The sequence below is a fragment of the Lagopus muta genome, chromosome 1, assembly GCF_023343835.1.
Source record: "Lagopus muta isolate bLagMut1 chromosome 1, bLagMut1 primary, whole genome shotgun sequence".
NCBI classification, from domain to species: domain Eukaryota; kingdom Metazoa; phylum Chordata; class Aves; order Galliformes; family Phasianidae; genus Lagopus; species Lagopus muta.
In genome coordinates, this window is record NC_064433.1 from 29,116,579 (window position 1) to 29,132,059 (window position 15,481).

At 41.2% G+C, this 15,481-nt stretch overlaps 2 protein-coding genes across 7 annotated transcripts in view; one reads left to right on the top strand and one right to left on the bottom strand.

Annotated features, from left to right (window-relative positions):
- Positions 1-2,269: 2,269 nt before the first annotated feature.
- ZCRB1 (zinc finger CCHC-type and RNA binding motif containing 1) lies at positions 2,270-14,335 on the bottom strand. The gene is made up of 8 exons (XM_048926598.1): positions 14,229-14,335; positions 8,974-9,061; positions 8,778-8,806; positions 5,046-5,157; positions 4,858-4,965; positions 4,049-4,158; positions 3,875-3,950; positions 2,270-2,902 (listed from the first exon to the last, which is right to left on the bottom strand). Exons 2-8 carry the CDS (start codon positions 9,055-9,057, stop codon positions 2,771-2,773), a joined length of 651 nt encoding a protein of 216 aa, XP_048782555.1. The 5' UTR covers positions 9,058-9,061; positions 14,229-14,335; the 3' UTR covers positions 2,270-2,770.
- Positions 14,336-15,481, top strand: part of PPHLN1 (periphilin 1) — a 76,740-nt gene continuing 75,594 nt past the window's right edge. For 4 of the 6 annotated variants that reach the window (XM_048926549.1, XM_048926563.1, XM_048926573.1 and 1 more), the window contains exon 1: positions 14,336-14,432. The gene's annotated coding sequence lies outside the window, so the exon portion shown is untranslated. Of the gene's footprint in view, positions 14,433-14,569; positions 14,597-15,481 lie in introns of those variants that run through there. The other 2 variants (XM_048926586.1, XM_048926556.1) reach the window with 2 other exon arrangements.

Consider the following 15,481-nt stretch of genomic DNA (forward strand, 5'->3'; position numbering starts at 1 on the left):
CTGCATGAGGTAGGTGACCTTGGGCAAGTCCCTTGGTGTTAATAAACAGTAATTACCTAAGGCTGCTATCCCTAATTCCTCACAGAGAGATGCTTCATCCTTTTGCCAACAAAGAACAGAAACTTCAAATAATTCATGAGACCAAAGTGCAAAATCTCACTTCTCCAAAGTCCCTCTAAGTCCCATTTTAGGCACTGGGCGCCCTTTTCCTTACCCTGACTCTAAGACAAAACCTGCAAGTACCATTAAACAATAAAAGTCCAAACAGAATTAAAAAATCTGGTTAAATATGATTTAAGGTAAGGAATTCTAGATGCCAGCTCTGCAAAGAAGCAGGATCATTTCTATCTGTTTCTTTTGCAATGGCAGCTGCCTCTTAAGTGACTTCATGCTTGGTACAAAAGAGCACAGAAGAGTGACACCAGGTCAGTTCTAATAGCCTGGACTGAGCTACTGCTTCGTGCTGACAAAAGCAGATCCTATGGGGAAAGTAGTGAAGCAGAAGAAGCAGAGTAGAAAGATACAACAACGTGCTCCAGCTACTGCAAGTCCTGAAAATGCACTGCATCGGGTCAAAACAAAGTCAGTTTTGTTTTATTTTTTCTGACAAGACTCCACTAGGAAAAAGAAAACAGAACAGCGTGTAAGAATGAAGCACTCCTAGGCTGTTAATCTCTCTATATATTTTACAGCCATAGGTAGTCAGTAACGTAGGGTATTTCTGAGTGGAGATCACATTTAAGCTAACATTTGATAACTATCACCTTCTACATACAAGTCTTTTTGACCCTCTGACCCTGAAAAAAGTCCCACAGCAATGAACTCCATTACTAGACTACACAGTGTACTGAATTCATTGAAATTGGCTGCCTGATCACTTCCTTGACTACTGAATTCTTCCAAGCTGCCAAACGTTGCAGTTGGACTAAATGATCTTTGAAGGCCCTTTCCAACTGAATGATCCTATTCTAATCTTTATTCCCAAATCTAAGCCATAGATTATGTCAACCATGTCTACTGTGTTTTGGTTTTCTAATTTTTTTGGAAAACAGCACTGAAGAATACTTGAGAAGTAGACAAACCCTGTTTTCTGTGGCTTTTTCATGCAGAAAAATCTTCCAGCTCATTACCTTATTTTCATTTCTGAACTTCTTTGGAATTATTAACAGAAGACCCTACAACGACTATCTGGATGCTGCTGTGTACTTGCTTAAAGGGTGTACGTAGTTGTGGTTGGTTTGTTTGCACATGCTAGAACAGTCAGTTATATATCTGAATGTAAATTGGCATTAACCAAAAATATGTAATGGTATACTTAGATTTATATTTTCTATATTTGGAAGAAAACCAAGTCCTGATGAGCAACAGGAAGAGCTGAAAATAGAAACAGAGGCCAGATGGTTTCTTCTTTCAAGTGTGAAAGTGTAAATGTGTTTTATATATTGTGAGTCCTAAAAACGAAAAGTCTGACTATGGAAAGTGGCTGACATAGAAAGGTTATTACCATCATCACGCATCTGTGGTTTGGGGAGTGATCATTGGTGCAGGGCTTTGTACTGATCCTGATGCTTCCATGATGCTCTTTAGCCTTAGTCACAAGAAGAAGACCAGAACCCTACACAGATTTCAGCAGGATGCCCTTTTTAAAAGATTTTAACAGCTTTCAGTGCAAAATAGGTGCCCACACTTTACTTAGACCATGACAGTTCCAGGGATAAATTAAAGCTGATTTTCAGGCACGCAGGGATCTTTGTGACCTTTGGCTTTTAACAGCAGATTCAGATACCTAAGAACATAGACAGGACTGAGCTATGCTCTTGTTAACCACTCTAAATACAACTACATTTATAAATCAATGCGTTACACAATTAACGTGTTAGGCATCCAAACTGCAGCCAGGAAAACAAGTGCAGTATAAGCTCTACCATAGCAGAAGACTTCAAATATCAGATTAGAGTGTATTAAAACATATGAACCCTCCCACTTTTAAAGTATAATGGCTAATGGCTTTTTTTAAAATATATGGAGTCCTGATTTTAAGAGCGACCAGATCACCACATCACTTCACTTGCATCTCATACAATGCCGATATTGCATATGACTTCATAATGCTTAAAGATGTACAACAAATGACTCAGATAGTACACAAAACAGGAAAACAGCACCTCAGTATCCTTCTGGAGAACAGACAGAGTTATACTCTAAAATGATTTCACAGACCAAGTTTATATAAGAGTAATTTATTGTACTACTGTATGAAGTGTTAGAAGACAAGTACAATGGTTAAAGCTGAAATACAGCCCCGTGCAGAGAAGCTGTGCAACAATCATGTAACACTGAAGTACTACTAAAGCACTGCTTCCAAACAGACAATAAACAGACTAACAAAGAATCTGAGGTGTTAACAGCAATCCTAAGAGGAAGTCCTCTTAGGAAAACTCCTTTAATGAACGATTTTACTCCCACGGTTCAGGTTGAGATACTACCTGCAAGAAGTATTCTCACAGGTATTTATCTGGATTCAAGTATAGAAACACTCTACTTTTGTAAAAAGCTGCCTTTAAGGCAAAAGAGGGGGTTGTGGAGGAGACATGGAGGGAGAAGAGAGACAGACAGATCAAAAACTAAGACCTTCAAGGGGAAGGGTGGAACTAAAACATGATTTTCTGTGTCTTCAACACCAAGGAAAACCTGTATTACAGACAACTTGTAGCACTTTACAAAATGTACACCGTATATATTATATATACACATATAAAACACTATTACTTCAATCACTAAGTTCTTCTTCATCACTGAAATAAGCACTTTTCTTAATCCGTGGACGTTTTGAGTCATCTGAAATTGAAGATTCCCCTGCAGTCTGTGTCCACCTTTGTTGCTCTTCCTCAATTTTGGCTTGCTATAATGGAAGAAGCAGTGTTAGCTAGTACTAAGAAAAAATTAAGATGCATTACAAATAATAATGCTAATTATCAAAAGGCAATGCGTTATTTAGCAAGGTAAAGAATTTAGAGGATTGATCTCAATTTCCAGATAAATTGTGTTATGCATGCATTCCAGAAAACACTTCTAAAAGTAGTTATCACATTCAAACAGTAGGAGTGCTCTGCACCAATGCAGATGGAGTACTCTCTGTTTTCCAAGAGAGGACCTAGATGAGTACAGTGAACTTCAAGAGCTACAGAGCAACTGAGCTTTGAAGCCAGGCATGCACACTGCATTTGAGCCTGCTGTTGAGTCACATTTGTTCCACTAACAAGTCTATCTGTTGCCTTTTCTAGCCATTCATTCAGGGAATTCAATTCTTCAGGGATATGAAAGTAATTCAGCTAAAATAGATGTTTCCTATTTTTATTAGAAAACATGCTACCCTGGTTAAATTCTTTGGATTGAGAGAAATGAAATATTGTCTGGTTTCTTTACGCTTACTGGTTTTATTTCTAACCATGGAGGATTTTTTGGGATGCAAGTGGGGGTATAATTGTACATATCTGCACAACTTTTTTCAGACTATGTCCTGTAAATCTGTTGCACATCAGTAAAGTCATCTCTGGGACAAAGTTATCTTAAAAAAAAAGTCTGAGGACTTTTTTTGGGCAGTGAGGGTACACAGGAGACAGCAGGGGACTGGAAAGCCATGACATCTGAACAGCAGTTCAGGCTTGCACTGTGTAGTGAACTAAGAGCCTGTAAGGAAACATTAAAGACAGATAGTCTGACAGCTGTATTACTACCTATGTAACAAAAAACACTATAAATACGTTTTGAGAGGAAAGCTCTATTAGATAAAGCAATGCATGTATTTAATATAGCTAAAAGAAGGAGGCAGAGTTCCATTTAGAAATAAATATGCGACACTTCAATTTTGTACCTGAACAGCTATAGCCTGGCTGAGGCTGTCTAGAGCAGGATCTTCTCCTTCCTCTTCACTTTCTTCTTCTTCCTCACTTCATTGTGCAGAGAGAGAAAAATGCAGAGATCTTTAAGGGTTCCATATGCAAAAGCTGCTTAAACAAAGTAGTAACATATAAATAAATGTACATACATTTCTTCTGGTTCAACAACTTTCTTTCTCTTCTTCTTTTCTTTTTTCTTTGGTGGCTCCCGCTCTCCCAGCATATTTTTAGGACAAGCATAACTTAAGTGTCCTGCTTCCTTGTAGGAAAAGAAATATTAATTAACAAAAATCATTACCAACCACTACATGTTGAAACACATAATGAGGGAAGTTAATGGAAGACAGTTCACAGGGGAAAAAAAATTGAAGCAATTAATAAGATAAATGGAATGCTGAATTAGCACACAGAAGACAAACTCTTTATAAGCTTGCCATGGAAACAAAGAGATTGGCGGTGATATGCATGTTTAATTGCAAATTCAGAACAACTATGTGCGAGCCAGATTAACTTTGGCTGCTGCTGCAACATCAGAATACAGGACAGCATGGTTTATACTCATGATGAGATACAAACTTCAGTGTTAACAGTTTAAGAAATATGACTGAGTCGACATTTTTGGTCTCAAAAATGCTACAAATAGGAATATTTTGAAGCAAAGATTAGGAGCCGTTCCTTCTCATATAACATTATAATAAGGATGCTTTGTCTTGCTCATCAGCACGTTAAGCAGTTGTTATAAGAACATTTTTCCCCCATCGCTCAAAAATCCCCCAAAAGATTTTGTCATTCTGGACAATGCAAACTGACAACAAGAACAGCAAACATATTTTAATACATGTTTTAATATATGTTAATATTATATTTAATAATACCACAGTATTATAATGGTGAAACTGAAGAAATAAGCTGAAAGTCAAAATATGGAATACGTTGCTTTACTTTTGGTTTTACTCACCCCGCATTCATAACATTTTGACTTATCAAAGTAGTTCCGCCTGCGAATGAATTCTGCTGCTCTTCCATTGTCAATGGCAATACTTGCTTTTATTACTCTGCCAAACAGCTACAGCAAATAGGAGAAAGAAGTAAATTTTTGAAAGTGCAAACCCTACCCTTCCACCATAGCAACTTCCCATAACTTACCTGTTTGTTATTGAGTGCCCGAGAACAGTTTTGTGCAGATTCTTTATCCAAAAACAAAATAAAGGCAACTCCTTTGCTCTTCCTGGTGTCTTTGTCTTTCATAATAGTAACTCTGAAAACATATAGTCACATCATTGATATGCTAGAATTGTTTTAGAGACAGTTCTTCCAGAAAGATCTCAACAGGATCTTAGCTTAGCCAGGCAGCAAGAAGGAAAAAAAGCATTCTTAACAATAGAAAGATTAAATTCAGAGGGACAGCCAACCACACTTTGTGCTTGCAGGTACATTGGAGACGATTTGAAAATAGTCTGAGGAGTCTCTCCACATCATTCTATTCCACTACCATGCCTTATTCTCCTCAATGGCTTCAGAATGAAGAACGTACACTTTAGACTTGCAGACAGTGCAACTGGAGGGAATTATACATACTGGAGGTGAAATTAAAATTCAGGAGTAATCTTGCCCATTGCTATCATTGCTGAAAAAGCAGTGTATTGAACTGCATCCAAACAGAGTATATATTTTTGCTGCCAAAAATAATAAATATATAATATCTATATATTTTTTATATCTCAATCTATATATGATATATAGATTACATATATATTTTAACCAGCCAAAGAGGTGCACAATGGAAAACTGTGAGTGTTTTGCAATATTTTTCTACAAGTTTCTGCGACTGGAATCCAGGCAGGTTATGTATACGTGCGTTAATTTACATGACACAAAGCCAAATCTTGGGTCTGACATTGGAAACAACAGAGATGGTAGCAAATTTAAGACTTTTACCAAGCAAACACAAAGAATGAAAACCACCCAACCTCGATTCTTTTGCTCTTATGTCAATTGTTTTTAGACAAATATGAATGGGAAACAGGATAGCAGTCTGCATGTATGTAAAAATACATGTTCAAAGCTAAAAGAATAAACTCCTGCCTGTGTCTCACTTAGCAGGTAGAACAAGGTTCAGCCATAAGGCAATATAAAATCAGAAGAGGTGGTAACACCAACGAGTAATCTAAATCCAACCAAACTAACCAACCAATGAACTCTCAACAGTTCAAAAACAGAAAGACTACAAAAAAAAAAGTGTAACAGATTATCTACATAGTAAAAACTGTAAGACAAAAGCTCAGAAAAAACACTCAATTTTCCCCCAAATGCAGGTATAGACAGAGCATAGAACAGGTTTTCTATCAAAGCCTCTTTGACAAGGATGCACCCAACAATGTGTTGAAGAGTCAATAAAACTGAGTTTAGACCAATTCTGTTCATTCTTTTGACAAGATATTCTCCCAAGAGTTCCAGTGGAACCCCAAAATGACTGTCAGACTTCTGATTGGGATGTTAATGCACCAATTAATAATACCATGCATGACAAACCTTTACTAAGTCAGCAGCTTCTTGGAACTCTAGGAGGTCCGATTTCTGAAAAAACTGAGCTGAACTCATAATCATCAGCATACAGTGAGGTGAAAAGTGCAGTAAGAAAGAGAAGTCAGTGTGATTTTGCCGAGTCAAGTCACACCTCAAAAAAAGCCAACTAAAGCTTCTTTAATTAAGTCAGAACTGATTCAATTGGAACTATAAAACTTTCTGTGAAATGGAGTGTTCAACGTCTCTGAACAAAGACTTTCCAGAAAACAAACTAACTTTTGCAAAGACTTTTCTTGGGAACTAATACTGAGTTACAAACAAGAAACTAACACTAAAAAGGATCACTTTCCATTGTGAAGCTGAAAAGCCAGTAAAATCCCATTCTATCTGCACTGTTGGGAGTCAGGTCAGCTTGCAAAGGGGCAAAGAGTTAGGTAGCAAGTTTTGCTAAACAGAAAGTTGTTCCACGATAGTATTTCACACACGCTATTCCATGAGTCTGCAGTTAGTTTCATTTCTGACAGTAAACAGGCAAAACATCAGGAAAAATTAGATATTAGGAGGTGATTCTTTTTCTGTGAAGTAATACACAGGTGAGGCAAACAGAAACCATACAAATAGAGCTGTGAGTTCTAAGTTACTCGGTTTCCCAAAAAATGCAGAACAGGATTTCTTCAGTTCAGGCATCTGAAAACACCATTTCTGTGGCATATGTTAGGCAAAACCACAAGAAACTATTAACAGAAAAGGGAAAGCAGGCTGCTATCGCACCTTTAAAATAAGCATTGTATCATAGAGTCATTACTTCATGCAGTTAAGTACCCAAACAAGTTCAAAAGCCAAAGTAATAGACGACCCCTCTCCCAGCACATACAACCCACATACATACTTTTAGATTGTGGAACTCCTTACCAAAGGATAGCAGGGAGTTCAGAAGTGACAAATTTATGAGAATAGGTTCATCAATTGTTATTAAACACCAGTGTTACTACAACAGGTTTTTTCTAAGTCAGTTGTTCAGCAATCAACTAAAACAGGCCAAGTACCATGAACCTGGAAAGAAAGACTGAAGCTGCCCAGTTGCACTGGTCACTGCACGTCTGCCAGAACACTACATAAGGGCTTTCCTCTCCTGTATGTTTGTCTAACAGCCTGATTGCCATTTCCTGCTATTTTGTCCACTGAAACACACTGCTGAGACTCCAGAAACTTTGAATAGCTCTATATGTGAGAAATGATTACAGCAGCCAATGAATGTTATGAAGGCAGACTGAGGGAGCTGGGCTTGTTCAGCCTGGAGAACAGGCAGCTGTAGGGTGACTCATTGCAGCATTTCAATACCTAAAGGGAGCCTACAAAGAGGAGGGAAATCAACTCTTTGAAAGGGTTGATAACTGCAGGACAAGGGGAAATGGTTTTAAGTTCAAGGAGGGAAGATTTAGGTTGGATGTCAGGGGCAAGTTCTTTACAGAGAGAGTGGTGAGGTGCTGGAACAGGCTGCCTAGAGAGGCTGTGGATGCCCTGTCCCTGGAGGTGTTCAAGGCCAGGTTGGATGGGGCCCTGGGCAGCCTGGTCTAGTATTAAATGGGGAGGTTGGTGGCCCTGCATGTGTGACAGGGGGGTTGGAGCTTCATGATCCTTGAAGTCCCTTCCAACCCTGACCATTCTGTGATTCTGTGTGATTCTATGTGTGAATGTTAGACCAGATATTTGCTTATACAGAGTTGAAAATTCCAATCTAGTTTTGTTATTCTGATCAGTTAAAAACAGCATACAAACCCAGCAAGTTTCTTATCTCAGCATTTATTTCTATTATTTCAACATGGAGACAGCTATTCCCAAATCTTATTCGTGAATGTGGCACATATAAAGAGCTGTTATCATGTAGCCTTACGCCTACTCTTAAACAGTGACAATAACAAATCAACCTAGAACCACAGAGGAATTGTACACTGCAGTTGTGGGAACTGGTTGTAATAACTGTGACATCGAGCTCACACATGTAGAAGCTTCCACCCCTACAGTTCTCAACCTGGCAGCACTTACCAGACGAATGTTGCTTCAGCTACTTTAGAGAAACAATTGCTTCTATATATCAACATTCTACTTGCTCTTGAGAAGTGGTTACCAACAGTACTTGTCTCCAACGCATCTATTCTTACAGTATATGTGCAAGAACTCCCAGTTATTAAATTTACACTTTATTAAACATGAACAGGACTTCAATACAGTTAGACATTTAATACTTAAATCATGAAGAGCACAATATGTTCAAGTCAAGCAAAGACATCAAATATTTTAAAATATTTGATGAGAACTCCAAAAGTAACAGGTTATAATCAGATCACTTACTTGACAACTTTTCCATATTTGGAAAAAATCTGAAATACAGAACAAAATAAAAAGATTTAACTACAGACAATTACATTTAATTATCAATAAATGTACTGAGATAAACTTTTAGAAAAGATCCATATCAATGTTGTATTTATACTCAAAGTTGTTGTCACTAAGTTCAGTCTAAGCAATATGGCTTTTGAAAACTTACCCTATATAGATCATTGTTTGTCAAAGCGAAGGGTAGATTGGACACATAGACTGTGCTTTTGCTTGGTGCCAACCCTCCACTCATTTTCCTGATGAGAGAAGAAAGAGAAATGAATTAAACTGTATTCAAAATGCAAGCAATTGAAAAAGCTCAACAAAACAGTTGTAAGACTTTTCACTTTTTTTCCCAAACTGTTCTTCAAACACAGCTGGCTGTGATAAAAATGCAAGAAAGCACAGCTTTCATTTCCCTTTCATCATTTTTACATGAAATCCATTTTTGCCCTTGTATTCTTCCCCATCCCTCTGCTCTAAAGCATATTTTTTCCTGTCCCAGTCAACCAGCAACTGGCAAGTTAGTGTACTAAGGCTCTATCTCCATTTATTAAACATTCTGGCCAATATGTGAAATTAATAACCTTCATTCAAGTACCATCATGATCTCTTTTCACTAGTTCCAGCTCAGCTGGATTCAACGTAAACTAAACTACATTTGGTTAAGGAAAAAAGGAAAAGCTTTCCTAAAGCAGAGTCCTAACTATTGGGAAGAAAGAAAATAAACTGCATTGGCTTTAAAAAGCATATATCAGCTGTCACGACAGCACACATTCCCTCCTGAATTTATTACCTGTGCTTCTACACTATCGTGCTCTGGAATTGTAGATTTCCAGAGCAGGTTATAAACAGCATCTTCCTGAGATGCTCCTCCTCTTGATTAAGCAGTTTTATACCAGCAGGAACCATGAAAATCCCACAGACATTTTCTATCCTAACCTCTTTCAAGTTATGGATGCTGAGTACCAGTACTATGCCTAGAAATAATGAGGCGATTTTATATTAGTTTAATGAGAAGATTTTCAACATGCTGCATGGCCAGTGAGGTGAAGATGCGATTGTCTTTCTCTGCTCTGCCCTTGTGAGGCCCCATCTGGAGTACTGTGCCCAGGCTGGGGTTCCCAGCACAAGGATGCAGAGCTATTGCAGCAGGTCCAGAGGAGGGTCAGGAAGATGATCAGAGGGCTGGAGCAGCTCTCCTATGAAGAAAGGCTGAGGGAGCTGGGCACGTTCTGCTTGAAGAAGAGGAGGCTCCAGAGGGATTCCACTGAGACCTTACACTATTTGAGAGGTGCTTATAAACAGGAGGGAGATTGACTTGTTACACAGGCAGACAGTGATAGGACAAGGAAGCAATTCTTTACTCGGAGGGCAGTGAGGCACTGGCACATCTGCCCAGAGAAGCTGAGGATGCCCCATCCCTGGAGGTGTTCAACACCAGGCTGGATGAGGCCCTGGCAGTCTGATATAGTTGTGGGTGGCAGCTCCACCCAAGGCACAGGGTTGGAACTGGATGGTTTCTTTCAAGCTATTCCATTCCAATCCAAGCCATTCTATGACTATCACCTCATCCTATCTTGTAACTACATACAGGTTACCTTACACAAAGCAATAAATGACTGAATTAACTTTAAAAAAAGGCAGACTGGGGTTTTCCTCATGTTAGGACTTTCCCCAAAATTTTAAGTGGCACCAAAGCCTGTGGAAAGCTCTTCTTGCTTCAGATCCAATCAGTAGATAGGTTTTGGTCCAAATGAGTAAAATGCAAGGTCAGAATAAAAGACACCAAAGAACATAGCAAAAAAAATTCCCTACACAGCCCTATTAATACCACTTATCCTGTTTCCTGCAGCCTTACTCCCTTTTCTTGGTAGCTCTGATTCCTAGCTGCCTGCCATACTGAGATCAAGCCATTTCTATAAGACCAATTCATTTTAAAATGCAGATGAAAGCTGATGAAAGAATGAAAGAAAACGAATAAATCAATATCCATCACAGAACACATACAGCATGTTAAAGGACTTTCTGCATAGGGAGTTTGATTAAATGAAAGTGTCAGTTGCCAACAAAGTAACTAATGTCAGACTCTAATCCATCTTTGGTTATTTTCTAGCATTTCAACCTTCAGCAATCGAAGATACAACATTCCTAGCAGAAACCTGTTATCTAACTGTTTTGTTTCTCTTTTCTGACAAGCTCCATGTATCACAACTCATTTAAGCGCGGGTTTCTAAGTGATTGAATTTTGAGTTTTTCCACATTCAGAGACTGTTTTTTTTGGCACCAGTGGAAATGGCAACATAAAGGTTAAGCAAACAAAAACAGAATAAATTTGCAAGAAAGGCCACGCATTGCATCTGGTGTTATGCAGCCTTGATTTATTATCCCAAATTCCTTGCTGCTTGGCATTAGTATCCCTGACAAGCCTAACCAGACTGCCACCACACCACGCAAATAGATGGCCTGAGTGCAGTTATCCAGACAGGCAGCTCAATGCAAAGGACACAGTAAGCACTCCCTCAGTGCTGCATTAGGGTGGTATCACCAGTGCAACATTTTGTAACAGCAGACCTGAACCTCATGTGGCTGTAGATAGCAATTTATCCTGCCTAAAATGACAGAAGCTGAAGCACCTTCTAGCTGGAGATCAAGCAGGATGTGTATTAATGAAGAGGTACCAGTAAGACTAGTGCGACTGGGCACCAGTCAGCTTGCATATCTCACAGCACTGCTGTGCAAGCCTCCAAAAAGAAAGCAATATGTCGTATGAAGATTACTACAAGCCTAGTTGCTCAGCCAGTACAAAATTACTATCAACACAAGCTTGAAAATTGCAGTTTTTAGCTGTACAGTACTTATTCCAGGTGCAAACTGAAAAAGTTGCAGCCTGCTAGCCAGCTAAGGCTTAGCTTTATTTCCAGTTTCCCAGAAAAATTTCAGTGAATCAGTGTTGTAGTTCTGACTGCCTACATAACAGTATTGTTCAGGGCTATGGTGCTGGTATTTCAGTCGTTTTACCTTCAACACACAAGAAGCGACCGTAAGGCTACAGTGCCATTCCCATTTTCCAATTGGCAAAGTTTCAAATCTACAACTTCAGGATCTGCAGGACAGCATCCTGTTCTAAATACTAAGGACCACGGGATGGTTTATAATAATGAGTTTACAAAAATCAATCGTTCCAAAAACTTAAGTATATTAAAAATGCAGATTTCTTGTTATCTATTGTGAATACAATGGTATAAATGCAATTTTAGATCCAACTACTACCACAGTTCTTCCCGCCCCTATAAACCTTAACAAAAAGATCTACCTGTTTTAAAACAATCCAACAAAAATTACCTCAAAGCCACTGTTGGGACATGAAGAATAGATTTTTGTTTTGTTTTTCTACTAACAATCTATCATGTTATAGCAGCTTCAAATTTACATACATGATGTTTTCCAGTACGAGGAAAAGGTAAGTGTAAAAAATAGCCATTTTTTGTTTGAAGCTAAATTCCCCGCATTATAAACTCTTCCATTACAAGGCTCAGAGTCCTTTTACTTCAGGAACTCTCTAACACCACACACAGTCTAATATAATTTCAACGTATTTTCTTTCTCCTTCATCATCAGTCTGTCTACTCTACAGGATTTCACTTCACAGGCTAACATACAAAAACAAAAACAAGCATCTGAGCTTTCTAGTTGCCATAGGACTCACCTGGGAGTCACACATAATCTGGCTTCCATACCCTGCTGCAGAAATGGAAACATTTCTGTTTTTATAATGAATGCTTTTATGTGACTTCCCCAGTCTGCAAGGTGCTACTCGGATATGTAACTTTAAAGCATCTGCTGGAAGCCAGTACATTATCTCCAAGGGTTGAGTAGAACTCCCATTAACATAACAGCCTCTCTGCAATATTAATGCTTTCTTCATTTATTATTTTCACACACTAACTTTTGGGATGGAGATATCTGTCACTAGCATGACTTCTTGAATTCAACCTTTCCGGTCTTTTCCAACAACACAAAGCCATTCCTTGATGAGAACCATCTGTCAGTAGTGATGCAGTCTCCTGCAAAATACACTGATTTCAGAAGCATGCTTCGCTTGAATCCAAGATACTCAACGCCACGTCTGTCACATTGAGAACGTCAGAAGAAAAGATAATGATTCATTTCAGTAATTGGTTTTCCTACATTGTCCCAGGACAGAGTAGAAGGACATCACCAAAACAGTTCAGATGGCTCTGAAGCATCGAGATCTGAAATTACCAACATTTTCATACCTTACCAACAAAACTGCAACTCATGCATAAATTTTTTACTTGTTTTAAATACACAGCAGTAAGGTCAGAACTATGACTTAATGAACTAAAGATATATAAATATTTGAGGATAAACCACTCAGTCCAGACATGCTCACTCAGGCCAAACTTCTATCTCGACACTTAAAATGCCACATTTTATTTCTAGTCCAATTGCATTAACAGAGCTTAGTGCCAAATCAACCAGCCATCAGTTACGGCAGTAAATTCCTCCAACTTATACCCAAATCCCAGAACTCTGGAATGGCTTGGGTTGGAAGGGACCATCAAGACTGCCTCATTCCTGTGCCATGGGCAGTTACCACCCAGCAGCTCTGGCTGCCCAGAGCTCCAGAGCGGGGATACCCACAGCCTATCTGGGCAGCACATACCAGTGCCTCACCACTTTTCAGGGACAAATTTCCCCTGACACCTAATCTAAATCTCCTCTCGTTTAGTTTAAAACTCTTCCCCTAGTCCTATCAATGTCTGCCCATGTAAAAAGCCAATTTCCCTCCTGCTTACATGCTGTCTTTAAGTACTGGAGGGCTGCAATTAGGTCTCCCCGGAGCCTTCTATCCTTCTCCAGGCTGAACAAGCCCAGCTCCTTCAACCTTCCCTTCACAGGAGAGCTGCTCCAGCCCCCTGACTGCCTTCCTCTGGACCCACATCTTTTTCGTGCTGGAGATGCAGGCCTGGATGTGGTACTCCAGCTGGGGCTTCATGTGGGCAGAGCACAAAATCACACAGAATGGCCAGGGTTGGAAGGGACCTCAAGGATCATGAATCTCCACCCCCCCTTCCACACGCAGGGCCACCAACCTCCACATTTAATACTAGACCAGGCATTAGAGCAAAGGGAAACAAACAGCTCCCTCGCCTTGCTGGCCACCCCAATTTGGTGCCGCCCTGGATACGATGGCCAAACCGACACCGAGGTCGAGAGCAGCAGCCCGTCAAGAAACTTCCACAGCGCACAGCGCAGCCTTCACCCTCACGCCCCGGCCGCCCACCGAACCCTGCTCAGCGCGCCGCCATCGCCGCCCCACATGCCGCACTCAGTGTGCCCAGCACGGTACCCAGCGCGGTGCCCAGCCGCCTCCCCCCGGCCCCACTGCGGCCCTACCCGGCACAGCGGCGCTCAACGCGCGCTGCCGCCCATGCTGCGACACAGCGGCCCGCACCGCCCGGCTCGACCCGGCCCGGCCCGCTCTTCCGCTGACGCGCAACGACTCGCGCCGAGCGTTGCGAGCGAGCCGGGCGCTTCCGTTAACGCCCGAGCGGCGCCGGAAGCAGCGGGAGCGGGGCTGCGGAGTGGGACGCGGCGGAGGTGAGCGCGGTTCCGAGCGCGGGGTTCTGAGGGCGGAGGTGGAACTGGGCCCTACGCGCGGCGTTCCCCTGGTCGGTGGGGCTGCGGCGCAACGCGGGCGGGCGGCACCTCCCGCACGCCGCGTTGGGGGGCGGAGGCTGCGCGGAGCGGCGCCGGGGTCCCGGGTATGTCCGGCCCTGGGCGTGGGGAGCGCGGGGATGGAGAGGCGGGGAGGGGAAGGGGAGAACGGCTGCTGCTGATGCTTGACACGGGCGGTGTCGGCAGCCTGCGTGAGTCTGGGAAGCTGGAGGTACGAACCTCACTTCTTAAACTTTATTTTCATTCTTTAAGCCCGCGGGTGACAAGATATTTTCGTTCTCAGTTTTGTTCTGACAGGAAGAGTCTTAGTTCTGTGTAGTTACACGAGTTAGCTCTCGGAGGCGTGCGAAGCCATTGAGGTGCCTTCGGCGCGGCTCCTCGTGGTGCTGGGGCAGTACCTGGCTGCTTCTGCGGGGCAGCCTGAGAACTACGTCACCTGTCCGATTTTCTTGGATGTCCTAAAATAAATCTTGATGCTCGGCTTAACAGAGGTGTCCTGTAACTCAGAGTCTTTGCACGAGGGCTGCTCCAAAAGTAGTGCCTCCGTTTTTATTATGTTGGTCCACAACATCAGAGGCAGATGTTGGTGGTACAGCAGTAGAGGCTGGGCCTTCCCACCAATATTCTGTTACTTTTTGTTGCTGTGCAAATGATGGCAGCAAAGGGGCAGTCTGACACAACGGTATCGGACATGGAATATCATACAAAGCAAAGGTGTGTCGTTGAATTCTTCCATGTAGAAAAGAATTGTGCCCATTGCCACTCATCAGCGCTTGCTGAATATTTCTGAAGACCAGCCAGTGCACATTAGCACAATGAGGTGCTGCATTTCAGCAGTCATGACAGCAGCAGTGGGTCACTTCCACTGGTACCTGTTTTTATGAATGCAGCATGCAGGCTCTTGTTCATTGCTGGCAAAAATGAACAGCTAATTGTGATGACTACATTCAAAAATAGTGTTTTGTAGCTGC